At 42.9% G+C, this 23,282-nt stretch overlaps 1 protein-coding gene across 2 annotated transcripts in view; it reads right to left on the bottom strand.

Annotated features, from left to right (window-relative positions):
• ace (angiotensin I converting enzyme (peptidyl-dipeptidase A) 1) overlaps positions 1–23,282 on the bottom strand; it is a 153,639-nt gene that overhangs the window by 111,304 nt on the left and 19,053 nt on the right. For both annotated transcript variants that reach the window (XM_059955758.1, XM_059955757.1), the window contains exons 3-10: positions 18,663–18,762; positions 13,060–13,203; positions 11,410–11,601; positions 9,929–10,026; positions 7,284–7,456; positions 6,461–6,684; positions 2,927–3,071; positions 2,728–2,826 (exon numbers count right to left, since the gene is read on the bottom strand). In XM_059955758.1, coding sequence (XP_059811741.1) covers positions 2,728–2,826; positions 2,927–3,071; positions 6,461–6,684; positions 7,284–7,456; positions 9,929–10,026; positions 11,410–11,601; positions 13,060–13,203; positions 18,663–18,762 — 1,175 coding nt within the window. The remainder of the gene's footprint in view (positions 1–2,727; positions 2,827–2,926; positions 3,072–6,460; positions 6,685–7,283; positions 7,457–9,928; positions 10,027–11,409; positions 11,602–13,059; positions 13,204–18,662; positions 18,763–23,282) is intronic.

Here is a 23,282-nt window from a genome sequence, read left to right as displayed (position 1 = left end):
CCTGATGCAAGCCACGATAGCCTCCCTAGCTGTCCACTACACCCTAAATCATGGTGTCACCCACAAATTTGCTGATCCAGTTACCACATTATCATCCAGATCATTGATATAGATAGCAAACAGCAAAGGGCCCAGCACTGATCTCTGCGTTACACCGCTAGTCACAAACCTCCAGGCAGAGAGAGAGCCATCTACAACGATTCTCTGGTTTCTCCCACAAAGCCAATGTCTAATTCAATTTACTACCTCATCTTGAATACCAAGCAACTTGAACCTTCTTGACCAACCTCCCCCGTGGTACCTTGTCAAAAGCTTTTGTAAAGTCCATGTAGGCAACATCCATTGCCTTGCCTTCATCCATTTTCCTGGTAACTTCCTTAAAAATCTCTGTAAGATTGGTTAGGCGTGACCTACCACACGCAAAGCCATGCTGACTATCCTTAATCAATCCATAACTATCCAAATACTTATATATCCGGTCCCTTGGAATACCTTCCAGTAACTTTCCCACAAATGATGTCAAACTCACTGGCCTATAATCTCCTGGTTCAGTTTTAGAGCTTTCCTTAAACAACAGAACAACGTTAGCATGCCTCTAATCCTCTGGTACCTCACCTGTCACTAAGGATGTTTGAAATACTTCTGCTAGGGCCCCTTCAATTTCTGCACTTGCATCCTCTATGATCCAAGGGAATACCTTGTCAGGCCTTGGGAATTTATCCACCCTAGTTTGCCTTAAGACAGCAGACACCTCCTCCTCTGTAATTTGTACAGGGCCCATGAAATTGATGCTGCTTTGCCTCACTTCTATAGGTCCTGTGTCTGTCTCCTGAGTAAATACAGGAGATAATTACAACAGTAAATAATTTTTTAAAATTATTTAAGATCTCTACCATCTGTTTTGGCTCCACACAAGGATTACCATTCTGATCTTCCAGAGGACCAATTTTGTCCCTTGCAATCCTTTTGCTCTCAACATGTGTAGAATCCCCTAGGATTCTCCTTCAATTTGTCTACTACAACAACTTCATGCCTTCCTTTAGCACTCCTGATTTCATTCTTTAGTGTTCCCTTGCATTTCTTATACTCCAGAAGCACCCCATTTGTTCCTACCAGCTGTACCTGCTTTTCTCCTTTTCTCCTTTTCTCTCTTAACCAGTGCTTCGATATCTCTTGAAAGCCAAGATTCTCTACACTTTATTGTGACAGGCACACACAAGCTTTGAACTCTCAAAATTTCACTTTTGAAGGGCTCCCACTTACCAAGTACACTTTTGCCAGAAAACAGCCTGTCCCAATCCACATTTATCAGATCATTTCTGATGCTATCAAAACTGGCCTTACTCCAATTTAGAATCTTAACCTGTGGGCCTATCTTTTTGCAAATTTACTTTGAAACTAATAGCATTGTGGCCATTAGATGTCATTTGTTGCCAGATATCAGATATAAGCCCCACCTTCTCTGACAGAGAGCTGAAACCTTCCCTCCTGAGGGGGGATGATAGTCATCAGTGATATTGGAGGTCCCCCTGTCATACCACACCCCACAAGAGGAGCCCTCTACTACTCTGACTGTCATTCCCACTGCTCTAACTGTGCAATAAGAAAGAAAGAAACTCACCAGAAGCTTACCCCTGTCTCCATCTCCTTTTGCTGAAGCCTCTTGAGCCAAAGCCACAGCTCTCCACTCTAACATTGGCCCATTCACATTATGGCTGCTCCACTTAAACATAACTTCTTTTTAGTGGCCATTGCCAAGTGCCTAATAACCCAAATGATTTCAAGCTCTGCTGATAGTCCTAACAGGCCCCACTCATTTTTTAAAAATTTCACTCTTACTACAAGCAATAGCTTGCGCTATCTCAAGCTCTGCAGAAAGTCCTGACAGGCCCCACTTGCTTTTAAAATCTTGCATTTACTCAAGAGTATTTTGCTGAACTAATCAAATTGGTTATCAACTGTCCCACTAAACTAATCCGTTCTGCCTACACAACGTCCACATGCTCCCATTGCACTCACATTTATGTGCAATCTGATAGCCTTTTGAATGCCTGTACTGTGTTTGCTTCCATCACCCAGGCACCCGCCAGTCTCTGTGTAACAAACCTTGCCCCACATGTCTCCTTTCAACTTACTCTCTCTCTCATCCTAGTGACAAGTCCTCTCGTAATAGATTTTAGACCAGGCATGGGCAAACTACGGCCCGCGGGCCATATGCGGCCCGTTAAGCTTTTTAATCCGGCCCGCAGAACTTGAGGAAATTATATTAATAAACCTTGTTAACGTTTTTTCCCCGCAATTCTGGCATTTTCCCAATAGATGACGCACTCTATATACATTGACCTTTGTTGAGGTGCAGCGTATTACTCCACATTTGTGCTTTACTCTTTGTTCGGCTCGACCTATTTGTGTGAACAGGCGTTCAGCGTCATGAACATCAACAAAGCCAGCCACAGATCCAAGTTAACTAACCAACACCTCAGATCCATCCTGAGAATCGCCACAACAAAACTAAATCCAGACTTTGAAATAGATAGTCAAAAAATAGTCAAAAATAAATAGTCAAAAAGTTTGCCCACCCCTGTTTTAGACGGTTGGCTTGGGCACTGAACAGATCCTTCAGTTAATAGAAGAGTTGCAGAGAGAAACATTTGTCCTTTGTTCCAACATATCTGTGAAGCAGATGACTGAAGGAGCTCTCTGTGAAACCTATCTTTGGACATTTACCTGATGTAAGGTGTATTTGCAGGGATGTGGTACTTGGCACCAGGGTCAAAGTTTGTTTCATTCCTTCGAACTGGGGGGCAGATGCCTTGGTACTTTGTTCTGGAAGACACAAGTGGAGACACAAACTAAATCCTGATGCAAACCCAAGGCTAGTCCCAGTTTATGTTGATCTCTCATCATGGACCACACTCTCTCTCACCTCAGGTACCACCATTCATAGTTGTAGTTGTCTGGGGAAATCTGTCCACTGAACACTTTCCAACGCCACTGATCGATCAGGTATCCAAATGGGAGGAAGGCAATTTTTTCCAAGGCCATTTTCAGGAGGTAGTTAATGTCAGTCTCTGTCAAGCAATTGAAAGATTGGATTTTACAAAATTGAAGCTAATTGTTTTTTTATTTTCTGGCTTAACTCCTCCTAAATTATATCATCTAAATGGCTATTAAGTGCACTGGGCTCCCCACCACAGGGGGAGATATAACACAGAACATAGGACAGTATAGTGCAGGAACAGTCCCTTCGGTCAATGATTGCGCCAAACATTAAGCTATATTAGACTAAATCCTTTCTTCCTGTACATAATGCACAACACTCCATTCCCTACATGTCCATGTGCTTGTCTATAAGCTGTCATATCTATTTCTACCACTAACTCTGGCAGCCTGTTCCAGAGCCTGTACCTATCGCTCTCTATATTAAAAAAATTTGCCCTGCAGCTTTCCTTTGAACTCTTTCCCCCTTCACCTCAAAGCTATGCATTGTAGTATTTGACATTTCTACCCTGGGAAAAACATTTTGGCTGTCTACCTCTCCTAATTTTATGAACTTAAATCAGATCTCCCCTCAGCTTCTGTCTTTCCAGAGAAAACCATCCAAGTCTGCCCAATCTGCCCTTCTAGCTTGTACCCTCTAATTCAGGCAGCATCTTGGTAAACCCCTTCCGTACCTTCTCCAAAGCCTCCAGATCCTTCCTGAGATGGGGGGGGGGGGGGGGGGAGGTGGGCAGAACTGCACACAATGCTCCACGTGCAGCCTTACTGAAGTTTTACATAATTGCAACATGACTTCCTGATTCTAATACTTAATGCCCTGACAACTGAAGGCAAGCATGCCATACATCTACTCTACCAAACTACGCACACTGCCTACTTGTGTTGCCATTTTCAGGGAATCTTTTGAGACGGGGATGGCTCCATTCCTTCACTGGGAGATTGTTGGTATGAGGAAACACAACACAGAATTGCAGCTTAGAAGTTTAGTCACTGTTAACGGCAACAGGGAGTGAAGGAGAAGAACGTAGTGCATTGTTGTTGTAGACAGTAGAGTCACAGAGTCGTGCAGCATAGAACCAAGAACTTTGGTTGACAGTGCCCTTGCTGACCTTCCATCTATCTATTTACTGACACTTGATCCCCAGTTTCTGTGTGTTGGCGATTTAAGCACTCATCCAGCTACTTTTTCAATGTTGTAACTATCTCCACCACCCTCTCGGGCAGTACGTTCAAGATTGCAAAAGGACATTCCTCCGTTTTCTTTAAGCCTGTCACTCCTCACTTTAACCCAATGACCTCTGTTTTTAGGTGACTCCATTCTAAGCAAGTTTTCAACCTTTTCTGCTCAAGGAAAACAAACCAAGTTTGTCCAATCTCTCCTCCTAACTGAAGTGTTTTCATCTTTGTAAATATCCTCTGCACCCACCCCTGTGCTTTCATGGACACAAGAGATTCTGCAGATGCAGGAAATCTTGAGCTACACACAAAAATGATGGAGGAACTCAGCAGGCCAGGCAGCATCTTTGAGGTGGAATAAGCAGTCAACGTTTTGAGCCGAGACCCTTCATTCATGTCCCTCTTATAGTGTAGTGACCAGAACCATGCAGAATACCTTAGCTATGGCCTAGTCAAAATTTTATGCACTACAATTTTACAAACCCCCTCCCCCTCCGTACTTATAGTTTATGCTCTAGTTCTCACATGCCTTCTTCAGTACCTTGTCTAGTTGTGCTGCAACTTTAGAGGTCTATGGCCTTGTACACATGGGTCCTTTGTTCCTCAATAGTCTCTGGGACCTAACATTCATGACATACAGTTGGCCCGCCTTAACTGTGAGGGATTGGTTCCAGGACCCCTCGCGAATACCAAAAAAAACGGATGCTCAAGTCCCTTATTTAACCTGTCTCAATGTGGTGGACATTTGGACTCAGTGGAACCCCAGACCTTATTTAACCTGTCTCAGTGTGGTGGACATTAGGACCTGGCGGTAGAGCTCTGAATTCGCAGTGTTTCTGTTCGCGAAAATAATCACGATAATGATTGAAAATAAAGTGGAGATAATAAAGCGATCGGAAAGAGGTGTAACGCCATTGGTCATTGGAAAAGCTTTAGGCTACGTCGATCAACGATCGGAACAATTTTAAAGGATAAAGTGAGAAAGGCCCTGCCCCAATGAAAGCTACAATTATTACTAATCAATGCAGTGGTTTAATTATTGGGTTTTTGATCCTCCACATCAACCCAGCACGGTGGAGAGCACACTCAGAAGTGGTCTGTCACTGGATCGAACTCCAGAACTTCCGTTCCTGAGCCCGGTGCTGAAACATACGTTTTTAAGTGTTTTATATGCATAGAAAGGTAAAATATCATCTATATACTAAGACAAACGTTTGACTAACTGACGCTAAATAATACTGGATGTACCTGTTATGACTTACTTAGTAAGAGAACTTCTGATTTTTTTCGTTCACAATCCACGATAACCTATGCACATCCTCCTGTATACTCTAAGTCATCTCTAGATTACTTATAATACCTAATACAATGTAAATGCTATGTAAAGTAGTTGTTATACTGCATTGTTTAGGGAATAATGACAAGAAAAAAAAGTGTACATGCTCGAACAACAAGTGCTGGAAGAGCACTTCTGTGTTTTCTTGATTCGCGGTTGGTTGAATTCGCGGATGTGGAACTCGTGGATAAGGAGGGCCGACTGTGTATCCTACTCTTATTCAGCACCCAAACATGTACTTTTTGGGATTAAATTCCATCAGCTATAGCTCTACCCAATTTACCAGCCGATTAATATCATTCTGCAACTCTAGTCTTTGCTACCAACACCGTCCCTGTCTCACAAACTTACACATCTTTTATTCATGTCTAAATCAATATGACAAACGATGTGGGTTCTGAAACTAATCTTTGTGGGAAACCATTGGTTTCAGACTTTCATTTACAAAAGCCTCATCATCACCCTCTCTCTCCCATTACAAAGTAAGCTGCAGACTATGCACGGGATTAACATTGGCAAGGCAGCAGACCTACATTCTTGCAGAAGGTCCCACACCACCAAGTTCAAGAACTTCCCTTCAAACATTTGGTTCTTGATCAAATTGTACTAGTTTGGACATTATATTGCAGCTACATTTGGGCTATTGTGTACAGTTTTGGTTACCCTATCATAGGAAAGACTCTATTTAGTCCGAAAGAGGTTGAGCAGACTGGAACTTTATTCCTTGGGGTGTAGGAGACTGACATTTATTTTACAAGATGGTGTGGAGTAGGCCTGTCAGGTCCTTTGAGCCACGCTGCCTCAGCAACCCAAACATAATCATGGGACAATTTACAATGACCAATTAACTTACCCGGTTCATGTTTGGACTGTGGGAGGAAACCGGAGCACACGGAGCGAGCAGGGCCAAAGAGCTTGTTTCTGGGCTGACTCTGTGAACCTCCTTACCATTGTCATTGGTGACACTGTCCAGTAGTCCAATCTTGTGCAAGTGCTCGGGTGTAGAGACTGAGAGTGCCAAAACATCTCCGATTGCTTCATGGAAGCCAGGGTTGGCTCCACTCCTGAAGGTGACTGGTTGGTCCTTATACTGAAGGTAGTACTCTATGTGTCCCATCTCATGGTGAACTGTGAACAGCTGCTCCATGGTGACTGTCGTGCACTGCTTAATTCTGGAGAATGAGGAGAAGGGATATTACCATTCATATTGCAGTGGGTTTCAGGACCTTACACCCGGATCTCAATCAATACCAGAACAGAGCAAAGGGTAAGAGAAAGACTCACAAATAACAGAGCTTATCACAACTTTCACATTTCCCAAAATGGCTTGTCCAGTTAAAGGAGGTCTAATTTCTGTTGTAATGTAGGAAAGGTGGCAGTGTAGTTGTCCACAGTGAGCTCCCATATACAAATAGCCATGAGTTACGTTTTGGTGGTGTTGCTAAGTGATGACAATGAGCAACGATGCTGTGTAAGAGATCACTTCCCTCCTTCACATATAGTGTGATGTGATTTTTTTGCCTCTGGAAATATAGATATGGTTTAATGTCTCATTTAAGGACATTCTTGTGTCTAATACTTCTTGTGAAATCCACTCCACCATAACAGTGTGGCCTGGATTCCACACTCTATCACTGAGTCACTCCTGACATCCATTAGCATTGTATCTCAGGACCATATAGCACGCAAATGGTCGTTACTCTTCGAGTAATCCCATATTCCATCCATATAGCTTATGAATGGCTTCACTTCTGTTGAGCAGAGTACCAACCTGAAGTCCTTCCGGTTATAGAAATCCCAGGCAGATGCATGGCACACAACTTCCCTGCCATCATTAGGTTTTTCAAGCATTGAGTAATCCCAAAATTCCTGCGGCATTTCGATCAGCCCCAAGGATGTGAAGAATTCCTCAGAGACTCTGAACATGTGGGTGGCATTCCAGTTCTGCAAAATATCACACATTACCAGTGAGTCAGAACAGTAACAAGCAAACAGGAACCTCACAACCCCTCCCTTTGGACCTGCCCTGTGATCCATGATCTTCCACCTTGACCCCACCACAAGCTGAATCGTAGGATGAAGTCGTCTTTTTGTTTAAACTGACAATCATAGCAATTTAAAATGATGTCAGTGAAAATGAGTGGTGGGGCAGAGAGGAGCTGCTCTATTCCCTGTGTGGAATTACTAATCACTTGTTCCTGGCACTTCTTGAATATAATAAATCTCTGGCACTTCGCCATTTCATGAGACTGAATTTTCAAATTCACACTGTTTTTGTACTAATTTATTTCTGATTGTACTTACAGAAAGCTTAAGGAAATATTTATCCTCTGGCTCCCGCTGTTGTGCTGATTATTATTTACTCGATGTTCTCCATGCTCCCTGTATACCCAGCATTCCTTTAACTGCCTGGACTATCAGTATTCCTGCTGATCTATTGCATAACAATTCAGTGTTGCCTCTTGCTTCGCTGATTGGCTTTCAATTCCCCACTGCGTTTGTTGCTATTTAAAGTTACTAATTCTTTAGCTCCTCTTTCACCATTCCTTGATTACCTTGTGAATTTATCAACTCACACTTTAGTACATTGTGATAATACCTACTTATTATAGGTTGATAGGTTTTTAATTGGTCAAGGCATGAAGGGTACGGGGAGAAGCCAGGAGATTGGGGCTGAGAGAGAAATGACGAAATGGCAGAGCAGACATGATGGGCCAAATGGCCAAATTCTGCACATGTATCTTATGGTCTTATTATAACTCAGATGGTGACATTAGGTCCATGATGACTCCTAGGGTAACAATCCCACTATTTCCCAATCTCTCTCTCCTTATTTTCCTTTATCCCACTAAGATGTCACCAGTGGACAATGGTTCTTTGGGCAACATCTTCCAGATATTTCAGTTTTGCTACATCTTCTACTTACTCTTTTTATCTTAATTTTGATTTTGAAACTGCTGGTGCCTAGGGTTTACAGTCTATAGTTCGATCTAGTGAGCTAGCAGTCTGATGTCCCCAAGAGAACTCCAAACGAGAAATGTGAGCACGAGCTACCATGAGGAGAAGCTGGAATGAAATGAGGGGCCACGATCAACTACATTTCTTTCCAATTAAAACGTCGAGGAAGAGTGAAACATCAAGGCAAATGCAGAAGAGAGCGAGCGGTTCTCAGAGGGACTGCTGTTTTGAGATGCTGCCTTCGGAGGGGCTGGTGGATCCTGATGCTCTCGGAGATGTCATAATTCTGAGATTTACGGGTTAGCCTCTTTCAGTTTTATGTTGGGTTTTTGGCATGTTCTCGCCCATTCTTTCTTGTTGCTGATTGGCAGGCTTGGGGCTTGTGGTTTGATGTTCTTGTTCTTTCTCCATGTGTGTCATCTGTTAGTTTTTGTGCGAGGGAAGGGTTGGGGGGGGGGGTTGTAAATTGTTGGGTGTCTTTCTTTCAATTATTCTGTATTTTATGGATATCTCGAGAAAACAAATCTCAGAGCTGTACTCTGTAGACATACTTTGATGATAAAAATGAACCTTGGAAGCTTTGAACACACATGCCTATTAATTTACCTTTGATCATTTTTGGCATTAACCTGCACTAAGGGGTAATTCATAGCAGTGGATTAATCTATCGGCAGGGCTCTGGGATGTAGGAGGAAAATGGAGCAGCTGGAGGTATGAATTCCGCACAGTCACCATCAAAAGTTAGAAGGTGGAGTAATGATGGCGCTAAATGGCGACTCCTTTGCTCGCATCTTCGGAAACGGCTCTATTTCCATCTTTAATGTCTCTATTTTTCCCTCTCAGGGTTCTTTTGAAGACCCTGACCTGGAGTTACACACTGACTTCAGTTCTTAGATACATTATAAGGTATCTAATTAATTAATTTAAAAATATATGTTTTAACCAAGCTGTTTAGTTAGCATTGGTATTGATTTATTATTGTCATATGTATCGAGATGAAATGAGAAGCTTTATACCTTATGAATACACAGATACAATACCTTAGGTCAATTAAAGATATGAGGATATCACTAACAAATAGGTTTTATGTTCTGCCACATACTGACTGATGGTTTAATTAGAGATAGAAGCTTTCAATATCTGCCTATATATCAGGGAAATATTACTCATAGCATATTACAAATGAACAAATAGAATGTTTGATAAAAAAAGATGGATATTACTGGCTAATCTGTTCTGGTCTTCATCAATTTCTGTCTTAACACTTTCTCGTATCTTCCTAGTGCCCTTATGTAGGAAAATTTGTCAGGATCCCAAACGGTTTTATCACCATTTGTTCCTCATTATCTCTGTTGAAAGTGAACACTTTCTCCTTTTTGTCTGAGTAAGTTTTTTTGCGGAACAGCTGGTGGTAATTGGTGCAGTGCTCTGCAGGAAAAGACAAATCAATCAACTCACCTTCTTAACCATCATATCAGTAACATCAATGTTGGCTTTGTTTGGGAATGGGATCATAAGGTTGTAGATGTTGTTCCATTGCTGGGCCCACATATTACCTAAATGGAGGAGAAATCTCAGATCAAGAATGGAATGATCAAGAATGGAGGCTGTCTACAAGAAGGGTCAGAGCCGTCTCTACTTCCTGAGGAGACTGAGTAACATCTGCCGGACGATGCTGAGGATGTTCTATGAGGCTGTGGTGGCCAGTGCTATCATGTTTGCTGTTGTGTGCTGGGGCAGCATGCTGAGGGTAGCAGACACCAACAGAATCAACAAGCTCATTCGTAAGGCCAGTGATATTGTGGGGGTGGAACTGGACTCTCTGACGGTGATATCTGAAAAGAGGATGCTGTCCAAGTTGCATGCCATCTTGGACAATGTCTCCCATCCACTCCATAGAGTACTGGTTAGGCACAGGAGTTCATTCAGCCAGAGACTCATTCCACCGAGATGCAACACTGAGCGTCATAGGAAGTCATTCCTGCCTGTGGCCATCAAACTTTACAACTCCTCCCTCGGAGGGTCAGACACTCTGAGCCAATAAGCTGGTCCTGGACTTACTTCCACTTGGAATAATTTACTTATTATTATTTAATTATTTATGGTTTTATATTGCCATATTTCTTCACTATTCTTGGTTGGCGTGACTGTAACGAAACCCAATTTCCCTCGGGATCAACAAAGTATGTCTGTCTGTCTGAATACTCTATCTGCAGTAACAAAGACGTGCATTTATATAGCACCCTGCGCTGAGGTAAAATGGCTCCAAGGTCCTGTGTAGAAGCAAGGTCAATTTAACCCCCAAAAGCAGAGGCAACAAGTCGGAGGATCAGAGAGGAAGAAGTATGACTAAATAGAGGGATTTAAAGAAAGGTGTGCATTTACATGGTGCCTATTGTATAATTCTCAGGATATCCCAAAATACTTTTGAAGTGTCATCGCTGATGTACTATAGAAAATCAAATTTCTGTCCCAAGTCAATAATTTGATAATGTCTGTAAAAGCTGTCGGTGATATTGCATTTTGGAATAATATTCTCAGGAGGCCAAGGGTAAACCCTCTGCCTTACTGTGAAATTTTGCCGTGTGATTTTTCCGACCCATCTGCACTTGCCTTATCTAAATACGGTAATGGTAACTCTGGCGATGTATCACACCCTCAGAGCTGCTCAGTCTCAGCTGAACCTTGGTGCTCTGGTCTCTGGATTGGAGCTTCAGTCTTAGAGCCAGGTGCCTTCCTCACCGGCTACTTGCAGTGGTGTCTAGTAATTCCTGGGGAGTTGGACTGTCTGGTAGGGTTGTCCAAGTGTGCAGCTGACTAAAGGACCAGTCATCAGTTTGCAACTAATGCAAAACCAGAACAAATAACAAAGTCCACCTCAAGTTAATTTTAACAGTTTTAAATATAAAGAATGAGTCTTCCTTGCAGACAGTAATTACCGAATAGATGTGCAGGGATGGGTCCTTTCAGATTTATATATTTGGATCCATATTGCTGATATAACTTCCTCCTCACAAAAGCATGAAGATTAAGGTAAAGTGGTTTGAGCTGATTGTAGATCTTTTCAAGGTCATTAGCGAATGTTGGCGACTCATACCAGGATCTCCAGTAAGCTCCAGTGTCGCTAAAACCTGTAAACAAAGCCAGATAACTATTGCTGCAGTGCTACAGACTATAGACTCATAGCACCTTTCATTCAACATGCAACATGCTTAAAAGTCCAAAGAAGTTTCACAGGAGTGTAATCACACGAAAACAAAAACTGCCATTGCGCCAAAGAAATTGATATTAGGGTGGGCCATCAAATGTTTGCTCCCAGGAATAGAAGAGAACTTAAAGGAGGATGGACAGAATGATGAAGAACCTTAAGAATGGAATTCAGGACGATTATCTCAGTTTGGATCATTTGTCCAACATTTTGTCTATTGGATTTAAAGGAGAAGAGCCTCTGGTCAGAGCAAAGAGAGTGTCCTGGCTGAGAGAACCAGGCCATCCAAGGTAATGGGGAAGCTGTAGTTGATTTGATTGGTAGATGGAGAAATGACATGGAGGTCAAAGTTTGGGCAAGTGAAGTTAGGTAGTGAGGCTGGATGGAGATCTGGTGGCTAGGAATGGAGCAAAGGTGGACAGGGGTAGGGAAAGGTTGAGGAAATGGTTATTTCTGATTGTAGATGGATAAATTGCAATGGACTTTATTGTTAAGAGGCCAGAAAGATCCTGTCAGCATTGAGGTGTGGTTTGCTGGGCTTAGTGTTGTTTGGGTGATTTGATTGGAAAATAGAGTGGAGTTTTTAGGAATAAGGATGGGAGGGTGCCTTGATTGGGTAGAGGACAGAGTGAAATGACTGTAGTCGATTGTTTGGGCAGGAGACAGGGATGATGGGATGGCTGGATGGGGATTTGGCATGAAAACTGGGAGACATACAAGGATGATTAATAGGTAGTCGGAAGAGATAGGGAGCTAGAGCTGGGATACATGGAGTAAAAAGGAATGATGTGTAGTTAGGAGTAACACTGGGATGTGAATTAGTGGGGTGCAGAGTGATGGGAGATTATTGCACAAGGAGAGGGTGAATGGGAGGCATCATGGGAATGGAATTCTAATCTTCCTGTTCCTGAGACTTAGGAATTGGGATTTTTTTCCTTTTGGCTTGGCCCCTTCCCACAATGCCCAACCATCTGGTATTCCCAAGGACTCGGAGACCTAGCCTGCAGCCATTAAATGGAAATCACAGCTCTCATCTGAGGCAGGCGACTTCAGAATAAACTGCGTAAATTATCACCCTGCTTCTGGACCAAGTTCCACGAATCGCCCCCTTCAGACCAGACTGCGGTCATCCCTAACTTAGCCCCATTGCACCTTTCCTGTGGAAGAGGACCTGAGGAAGGTCTGCACCTTCAAATTAAAAGGGTGACACAATTATCAAGGACTTGCTGGAAAAGCTGATACAGAGCTTTTGTATTAAGGAAACGAGCAGGACATTCCCCTACATTGCCTTTTACTGTTACCGTTAACACTGACTATTTTGTGGGGGTTGGTGGTGAAACCTGCCCCGATCTGCCCATGTAGAGGGGACTAATCTACTCACCATCCATTCTAGAAGCCTTGTTGCTCATTTGAACAAATGTCGTATAGTTGTCTCTCAGTGGATTCCCTGCAGAGTTGTGCCAGCCTTCCCATGCATAGAGCAGCTTCTTGTAACTCCGGGACGTTGCCATTATATCCGTCAGCTCTGTAACACAAGAGAGAGAGTAGCAGCACATGTATGGTTATAATACAAACACTAAACGTACTCACAGGAGGACAACTGTCCGACAGACCTCAACATTCATCATGTCCTCTTCTGACATGGTCAGGCAGTTTACATAGAAACATAGAAAACCTACAGCCTAATGCAGGCCCTTCAGCCCACAATGTTATGCCAAACATGTAGTTACTTTAGAAATTACTCAGGGTTACCTATAGCCCTCTATTTTTCTAAGCTCCATGTACCTATATAAAAGCCTCTTAAAAGACCCTATCTTATCCACCTCCACCACCGTTGCCGGCAGCCCATTCCACGCACTCACCACTCTCTGCGTAAAAAACTTACCCTTGACATCTCCTCTGTACCTAGTTTAAGATTTCGAAACAATGACAAGCAACACTTTACCAGATACCTGCAGTGAATTTGTTGCCAGTCAGAGAAGATGGTTGCTTTGTCCTGTTTAAAGTTCCTTGGGTGTTGTTGGACCTGAACATATTCCCTTAAGCAGAGAATATTCAATGACCCTCTAGGGTCCTGCCTTGTAGATGGCATTGGAGTGTCAGGAGGTGAGTCACTCATTGCAGGATACACAGCCTCTGACATGTTTGGATCACATGTTTATATTTATGTAGCTGGTCCAATTGACTTTCTGGTCAATGGGAACCCCAGCATGTTGACACTGGGTGACTTAGCACAAGTAATGCTATTGAAATTCGAAGGAGGGTGGTTAAACTCTCTGAAGCTGAAGATGATCTTTGCCTGGCATTGCACAATGTAGATGCTCCTGATCACGTATCAGTCCATGGCTGGACTTTATCATTGTCTTGCGAATGGAATTGAACTTTGTGCAATCATTTCCAGCTGACTGTATGATGAGACAAAGGTCATCAGTGAAGCTGCTGAAGGTGGCTCTCAGAAATGCCTAGGGATGGGTGATTGATGTCCATCAGCGATAACCACCTTCTGTGTGAGAAATAACTCCATCCGTTGGAGTGCTGTCTGCTGATTACCTTAGTCTTTAGGCTTATCAGGCATGCCGATGACACTCTTGACCTAACATTGCCTAAATATAGAGCTCTTATAGATAGCGGGGTCAAAGGATATGGGGAGAGGGCAGGAACGGGGTACTGATTGTGTATGATCAGCCATGATCACAGTGAATGGCGGTGCTGGCTAGAAGGGCCGAATGGCCTACTCCTGCACCCACTGTCTATTATTGCCTTAATGTCAAGGGCAGTAACTCTCACCTCACCACTCGAATTCAGATCTTTGGTCTATGTTCAGATGAAGGCCTGATCTGAGTGGCTCACTGAAATCAGAACTTAAAATCACTTTCCCTCTCCATTGATGCTGCCCGACTTGCTGAATATCTCTGACACCTTTCATGTTTACTATTGGGTACTAGTGAATTCTCTGATCCTGTGTTCTTTGTCCAGTCTGTGTGATACCTCTCAAAACATAACCACATTCCTCGTTTGTGAGGGTCTTGCAGTGTTGATCAAGTTGAATGTGCATTTACCATGTACAGATATATCTATGCCTACGTTGCTGCTGGGGGATCTGTCCGGAGGTAATCTCATTGTGTTCTGATGTATCCATTTAGTCATTTCATAAAACAGCTGATAACACTGGACAACAAAGATTCTGCTTTCTGAACACTTTTGGGTGCATCTTACGGATTTTGGACCGCTGATCATGGAGATCACCATGAAATTTCCCTCTCATGCACCATTTTTTTTTAAAAAGGCCTATATTTGTTATTTCAATTCATACTTCAGGGCAGAATAACTGATGCCAGATTAAGGAAGTCATTTTTGTTGGTCCACAAATCAAACAATTCACCAATGACAGGCAATTCAAAGACCCTCCAGTGGGACTGGAGATAAATTGCATGGAAAGTATTCAAAGATGTTGTTGAAAATTTTCTTGGCATCTACAGAACACCAAACTACATGCAGCTGGCTGACAACATGCTTCCAGCATACAAAACCATGAAGTGCAACATGTCACTAAAGATTCATTTTCTGCATTCCCATTTAGACTTCTTCCCTGCAAATCTTGGCACTGTCAGTGAGGAGCACGGTGAAAGGATTCACCAGGACATTGCGGTCATGGAGAAACCATATCAGGGCAACTGGAATCCATCAATGCTGGCTAATTATTGTTGGACACTTAAACGAGAAGCCTCTAAATGAAAATCATCAACAGAACAGTTTTAGCTCAGTTAAACTATTGCAAAGCGCCAGCACTGTTATGCAAGTAAACACATTATATTCATTAGAAGTTAATTTCTTGTTTCTCAGAATTCCTATGCGTTACAAGTAGTCTGAAATTATTTTTGCTTTCAGCTTCAAGCTGTCTATCATTACCATGTAAGCAACACTTCTGAAAAAAATTGTAGTCCAGTGTAATCAGTCACATTTCTGTGTGTTTGGGCTGCTGTAAAGTCCAAACTGAACATGGATGCCAGAATTCTTTCCAGTTGGAACATAAATAAATTATGACAATCAATTGTTTCATGGCGACCTCAACTGAGACTTGTTCTGTTATTTAAATTATTTACTTCACTGTATTTAAATTCTATAGAGCTGGTAGAAATATCACCATTCTCAACTTCAGCCCCATGGATTTCCAAATATTTGTCCAGTAATTTCCAAATCAGTAAGCACCATAACTTGGGCAACTTAGACCAAAAGTAGACATACTAGATCAATCGCTGTCTAGGTCTTCCTCATGCTGCCCTCTCATCTCTTTATACTGGCCATCTCAATTTCACATTCTCAGCCCTGATGCAGGGACTTAATATTGATGATCCCTGTGCATCCATAGTTGTGGTTTGACCCACTGAGTTCCTCCAGCAGTTTGTTTTTATTTTGCTTTAGTAAGTTAATGACTGCACTACAATTATCAGCCAGAGATAATCAAAAAAGATGGTCATTGGAGACAGGCACTTCAATGTGAACAATGCTTGCAGTGTATAACAAAACATCTGCTAATACAGGAATCACTATGTCTTAAAGATAATAAAGCTCTGTTCATGTAGAAGCCAACACTCATATATGGCAGATATAATACAGGACAGGCAAGGAATAAAATGTCTCTACATTGTCCCATTATCATTCCAATGGCTGGTTAGATACAAAATAAAGCACCCTCCGAGCTGTCCCATTAGGCACTCTGGGAATGTGCACAGGATGGGAGATGGAAAGAGAACATCTCCATGTTCTCTGTCTTGTTCAATTACGGCAGCGGTAGATGCTGAACTCCCTGAAATTTGCTTTAATAATGTGCCTGAATTCCATACTCGGAGGACAACCCTTTCCATTCCCAGTATTAATCATGCAGTAGACTTTGTTATCAGGTCATTTGCAACTACATCAATTTATGTAATTTTCTTTGCGGTTTAAAACACTTAATAAGGAGGAATGTTTTGAGATGCTGATGATAGCCTGAATTTATTCCTGCCTGAGCAAGGACCTGCACCCGCTGCAATTTGCCTATCACCAAAACAGGTCTACAGTGGACGCAATCTTACTGGCTCTCCACTGGCTTTCGACCACCTGAATATCAGCAATTCAGGCTGCTGTTTAACAATTACAGCTCAGTGTTCAACACCATCATTCCCTCAGTAATAATCAACAAGCTTCAAAAACCTGGGCCTCTGTACCTCTCTCTGCAACTGGATCTTTGACTTCCTCATTGAGAGATCACAGTCTGTGCAGATCTGAAATACCATTTTCTCCTCACTGACAATCAACATCTCAAGGATGTGTGCTAACCTTCCATCGCTCTACTCTCTACACTCTTGACAGTGTGGCTAGGCACTGTGCAAACACCATCTATAAATTTGACAATTTGACACTGTTGTTGGCAGAATCTCAGATGGTGACAAGGAGGTGTACAGGAGTGAGATAGATTAGCTAGATCAGTAAGGCCAAGGAACTAATTGTGGGCTTCAGGAAGGGGAAGTCAAGGGAACACACGCTAAACCTCATTGAAGGGTCAATGGTAAAAAGGATGAGCAGTTTCAGGTTCCTTGGCACCAACATCTCAGAGGATCCATCCTAGGCTTCATTTATGCAATTGTGATGAAGGAACTACAGTGGCTATACTTCACTAGGAGATTGAGGAGATTTGGTATGTCATCAACGAATCTAGCAAATTTCTACAGATGTACTGTGAGAGCATTCTGACTGGCTCCATCACTGTCCTGTATGGAGGTTCCAACGTAAGAGGCTGCAGATGGCCATCGATTCAGTCAACTCCAGCACAGGTGCAAGCCTCTCCATTCATCAAAGATATCTTCAAATGGCAGTGCCTCAGGAGGGTAACATCCATCACTAGAAATCCTCACTATCAAGGGCGGGCTCTCGTCTCACTACTACCAGAACCACACTCCATATTTTAGGAACAGCTCCTTCTTCCACTCTGCCATCATAGTTCTGAATTATGTATACACTGCTTGCTATTCCTCCTTTTGCACTATTGAATTATTTACTTTTATTGTAACCTGTAGTAATCTGTTACGTCTGTACTGTACTGCTGCTACAAAACAATAAATTTCATGACTTATGTCAGAGACATTGAACCTGATTCTGGTTCTGGTGATGAGAAATGGAGTGAGCCTGGGACAGTGCCTGGGGAAAGGGATTAAAGTGGTGAAGTTTCAGAAAGCTGAGAAGAGGCTTGGGGCAAAATCCTAGATCTGAAGGGATAAACGTAACTGTAATGACGGAATTGGTGGAGAGAGCAGATGACCACCATGAGAGGAGCAGAGCCAGTGAGCAGTGAAATAGTCAAAATAGCTTCACGCTTTGAATATATTTCTTTTCTATGTTCTTTCCAAGCAGCCAAATCTTCTCTGAACTACTAGGGATGATGCAAACCCCGGGTGTGAAATAAAACCTTTGCTTCCTCCTACAGGCTCCACTCAGTGTCCCTTATCAAAAGAATAATGGAGAGCTGGCTTCTCAAGTGCCCCAAATTATCGCATAGCTGATATCAAGAAACGTGACAGCTACTAGTTTTCACTGAAATTTTCTGCTTCTTGGCATTGAAGGTTTAGGGAGGCTTGTGGCCAACTTTCTAACAGCCTCCATATTAAGCATGGCATCCCAAGAGGAGGAAGGTGAGCCAGTGGCCTCGGAAGACTCAGCCTGTATCCCACAATCCATGTTATTATTTTTCTTTTGTGCTACCTTGCTTTACTTACATATGGAATGAACTGTCTGAATGGCATCCATACAAAACTTTTTGATATATGTGACAACAATAAACCAATGCCAATAGCAATGACCTCGCTACACAAAGTGTGTGGAGTAGGTTCTACATTCGGTCTCCGTTGCCCTGGTTATAGTACTTCTTGGCTTGGAAGGACTGAATAATGCTGTTCCCTCTGCTGCATTGTGACCTCTTAAGTTACAGATCCCCCCCATCTTACTTACCTGGCTCGAGATTCCAACATTTGTTGAGATCCAACTCACCAGGTGGGCACACCTTAGCTGTGGAGTATATATTGTCCATCTCACTCAGGATGGTGTTGTACTGAAACCAGAGACAGTTTGTTAGCAACAACAAAACATCTGTAATGCAGAACGAGGTGAAATGTAAAGGCAACACACACAAAATACAGTCGACTGTACTTCTCCCTATAGATGCTGCCTGGCCTGCTGCGTTCCACCAGCATTTTGTGTGTGTTGCTTGGATTTCCAGCATCTGCAGATTTCCTTGTGTTTGCGAAATGTAAAGGCTATGCTTTTGTTACCTGTAATATCATCTGTGCACTAGTTTCCTTATTATAACAATAAAGAAATAGAGCAGAAACCTAAAATATGGAATGTTCTTCCTACTATGGTGTTGGCCAGGAAGAATGAAAATCAGTGACCAGGAATTGAGGTGGCCATTTTGTGAGACTATCCTTGCAGCCAACCATTTTTTGAACTCTTTGATGAATTGAATGTGGACACAAGGAGTTTCAGCTAATGATCTGCTAAACCTGAGACCATTCTCAAACAGGTAGCTCTGTATTATGTAAAGTGGCAGGCTTACAGGAGGAAGCTCAGTGTCTGGGTCATCTGGTTTGACTGGCTTGAACTGGCTAGAGTTGAAAAGAACAAAGGCATGAGGCTAAGGGCAGAGACCATAGAACAATGCTGGTTGTAGCCCTGGACCAGAGCCAATGAGAGGATGGCCCAAGTAATTCAGGTGACCTTGAGCCATTGAGATGGAGATGCATCATTTGAACTGATGAGGTACATTATAAGAGTTAGGAGCTTCAGATGCAAAGGAATGGTTACTCTCCAAAGATTAACCATTGCGGACACATGGAGATAGGAGTGGGTCCACGAGGAGCACTTGGCCTAAGTAGAATCCTTTCTGGGATAATACCTTTTCTCTTCATTTACTGTTTATGGAGGGTCACGAAATCCTAGTTGGTGTGCACATAGGTAGTTAGTTCATGAACCCACGTGCTTTTTAGTTGAGACAATAAAGATTACTTGTCAGAAAATACAGATTCTATCTGTGCCCCTCTGATCATTCTTACTAAAAGGGTAAGTGGTACAGTACAGTTGCTGGTATAACTAATTTTTATCTAAACATGGGAATCTATATAATGAGATAAGTGTGTAAGATTCTGAGTGGCATAGTTAGAGTGGTCAATGAGAGTCTTTCTCCCAGGGAGGAAATATCAAATTCCAGGGACATAGGTTTAAAGTGAGAGGTGGGGAGTTTAAAGGAGATTTGTGAGACAAGATATTGTAACACAGAGACTGGCGGGTGCCTGGAACATGCTGTCTGAGGAGATATCAGAAGCAGATCTGATAGCAACATCTAAAAGGCTTTTAGAGAGATGTGTGAAAAAGCAAGAAATAGAGAGATATGGACCAAAGCAGGCAGATGGGACATATTTAGATTGACATCAGAGTCAGTACAGACATAATAGTCAGTGGTGTACTCTAGATTGCTGGAGATAATCAAGCAGGTCATATGATGCAAGTATGACAGGTGGGATCTTCATGATGTCCTCCACCAACCAGGCTAAGGCACCAGTGTGCTCATTGATGTAAGCGTTAGGGTGGCAAGAACCCCAATCACAAGTAAACTAGTATTCTATGTTGGAGACAGTTGTTTATGGACTTTACATGCCAGTTTTAAAAAGTGAGCTGGGCCTGTTGGGACTTGTCTGTGGAGTGGGAGTTTGCAGAGTGAGATGGAGATAGTTCCTTATGGACTTTACATGCCAGTTTTAAAAAGCAAGTGAGGTCTGTTGGAACTTGTCTGTGAAGCAGGAGATTGCTTGGGTTAATGCTAACTGTGGTTAATTAGCAAGGGCCAATAAAAAGAAGTGGGATTTAAGCAGAGCAGTCATTGTGTGATTGGACCAGCATTAGAGTGGTCAGGCTTTGGCTCGACAGGCTTAGGCAAGAACAGGCACAGGCTGGAAGTTAAGTTTGAAGCGCTGGAGGCATAACGAGTGCAGGCAGTGGAATACTTTTCCTGTGAGATGTGGGATTTCAGGGTACCTAACAGTCTCCCTGATAATTATCTCTGTAGGAAGTGCACCCATCTTCAGCTCCTGATTGACAAGGTCAAGGAACTGGAACTGGAACTGGATGCACTCGGAACCATCTGGGAGACTGAAAATTACATAGATGAGTCTTTTACTAAAGTGGTCACACCCAGAATGCAGGCTTCAGATAGGTGGGTGACCAGCAGGACAGGTAAGGGGAGTGACCAGTCAGTGGAGGGCTCCCCTGTGATCATTCCCCTCAGCAACAAGTATACCCCTTTGGAAACTGCTGGGGGGTGGGGGGTGGGGAACGATCCACCTGGGCACAGTAGTGGCAGCCAGGCCAGTGGCACAGTGGCCAGCTCTGCAGCTCCGCAGGGAAGAGTAAAGTCAGGCAGAGTGAAAGCGATAGGAGAATCAATAGTTAAAGAGATTCTGTGACCATGAAAGTGATGCCAGCACAGTGTGTTGACTTCCAGGTTCCAGGGTCCAGGATGTCTCAGAGCAGCTGTGGAAGATTTTTAAGAAGGAGGGTGAGCAGCCAGAGGTCGCGGTGCACATTGACACCAATGACATAGATAGAAAAGGGAAGAGGTCCTGTGCAGTGAATATCGGGAGTTAGGGAAAAAGCTGAAGACCAGGAACTCCTAGGTAATAATCTCTATGATGGTGGCTGAGAGAGTGAGGGGCAGGGTTCCAGATTTCTGGATCATTGAGATCTCTTCCAGGGATTGTATGACCTGTGCAAAGAGGATGGGTTACACCTGAACCCAAGGGGAACCAATATCCTTGCAGGCAGGTTTGTCGGGGAGGGTTTAAACAAAGTTGGCAGGGGGTTAGGAACCAGAGTGATAGGGCTGAGGATGGGCAGAAGCAGTGTGCAGCTAGACCATTAGGAAAGTCAAGTAGATGAAGCTGTATGAGATATTGGTGAGGCTTAATTTGGAGTATTGTCTGCGGGTTTGGTCACCAACCTACAGGAAGGATGTAAACAAGGTTGAAAGAGTACAGAGAAAATTTACAGGATGTTGGCGGAACTGGGGGACCTGAGTTATAAGGAAAAATTGAATGGGTTAGGACTGTATTCCTTGGAACATAGAAGACTGAGAGGAGATTTGATAGAGGGGTATAAATATAGGCTTTTTCCACTGAGGTTAGGTGGGACCATAATTAGAGGTCATAGGCTAAGGGTGAAAGGTGAGAAGTTTAAAGGGAACATGGGGGGAAACTTCTTCACTCACAGGTTCATGACAGTGTGGAATGAGCTGCCAGCACAAGTGGTGTGTGTGAGCTCGATCTCAATGTTTAAGAGGTTTGGATGGGTATGTGGATGGTAAGAGTATAGAGGACTATGGTCCCGGTGCTGGTCAATGGGAGTAGGCAGATTAAATGGTTTTGGCATGGACTAGATGGGCTGAAAGGCCTATTTCTGTGCTGTACTTTTCTGACTCTATGACTCTATGATAGGGCAGTTAGTGGGATAAAATGAAGTATAACATAGGGGTAAAATTGAAAAGGGAGATGAATCAGGACTAAAGGCACTGTACTTGAATGCACACAGAATATGGCATTTGAATGCAGTTAGAGGTTGGCAGGTATGATGTGTGAACGTCACTGAGATGTGGCTGAAAGAATATCATAGTTGGGAGTTTAACATCCAAAAATACACACTGTAATGAAATGACAGGCAGGTAGGCAGAGGGGGTGGCATGGCTCCGTTGGTTAAGACTGAAATAAAATCCTTAGAAAGAGGTGACATAAGAGTGGAAGATGCAGAATCCTTGTGGGTAGAGTTAAGAAACTTAAGGGTAAGAAAACCCTGATGGGAGTTACTTACAGGCCTCCAAAGAGTAGCCAGGATGTGGGATATAAGTTACAATGGGATATAAAAAAGGCACGTAATAAGGGCAACGATACGATAGTCAGGAGGGATTTCAATATGCAGGTAGATTGGAAAAAATAGGTTGTTGCTGGATCCCAAGAGACAGAATTGGTAGATTGCCTATGAGATGGCTTTTTAGAGGAGTTTGTGGTAGAGCCCACTAGGGGAAGGGTAATTCTGGATTGGGTGTTGTGTAATGAACTTATTTCATTAAGGAGCTTTAGGTAAAGGAACCCTTAGGAGACATTGATCATAATATGATAGAATTCACCCTGTAGTTTAAGAAGGAGAAGACAAAAGTCAGATGCATCAGTACTACAGTGGAGTAAAGGGAATTACAGAGGCTTGAGAGATAAGCTGGCCAAAATTGTTTGGAAGGGGACACTAGCAGAGATGACGACAGAAAAGCAATGGCTACAGTTTCTGGGAGCAATTCAGAAGGCACAGGATCAATACATCCCAAAGTTGAAGAAATATTCTAAAGGCAGAATGAGGCAACTGAGAGTGACAAAGGAAGTGTAAGACAGCATAAAAGCGAAGGAGAGGACATATAATATAGCAGAAACTAATAGGGAAGTTAGAGGATTGGGAAGCTTTCATAAGCCAACAGAAGGCAACTAAACAGCCATAAGGAGAGAAAAGATGAAATATGAAGGTAAGTTAGCCAAAAAT

The sequence above is a fragment of the Hypanus sabinus genome, chromosome X1 (assembly GCF_030144855.1).
Source record: "Hypanus sabinus isolate sHypSab1 chromosome X1, sHypSab1.hap1, whole genome shotgun sequence".
In the NCBI taxonomy this organism is placed as follows: domain Eukaryota; kingdom Metazoa; phylum Chordata; class Chondrichthyes; order Myliobatiformes; family Dasyatidae; genus Hypanus; species Hypanus sabinus.
The sequence above is the reverse complement of the archived record's forward strand: the minus strand, read 5'-3'. Positions and strand labels throughout refer to the sequence as shown.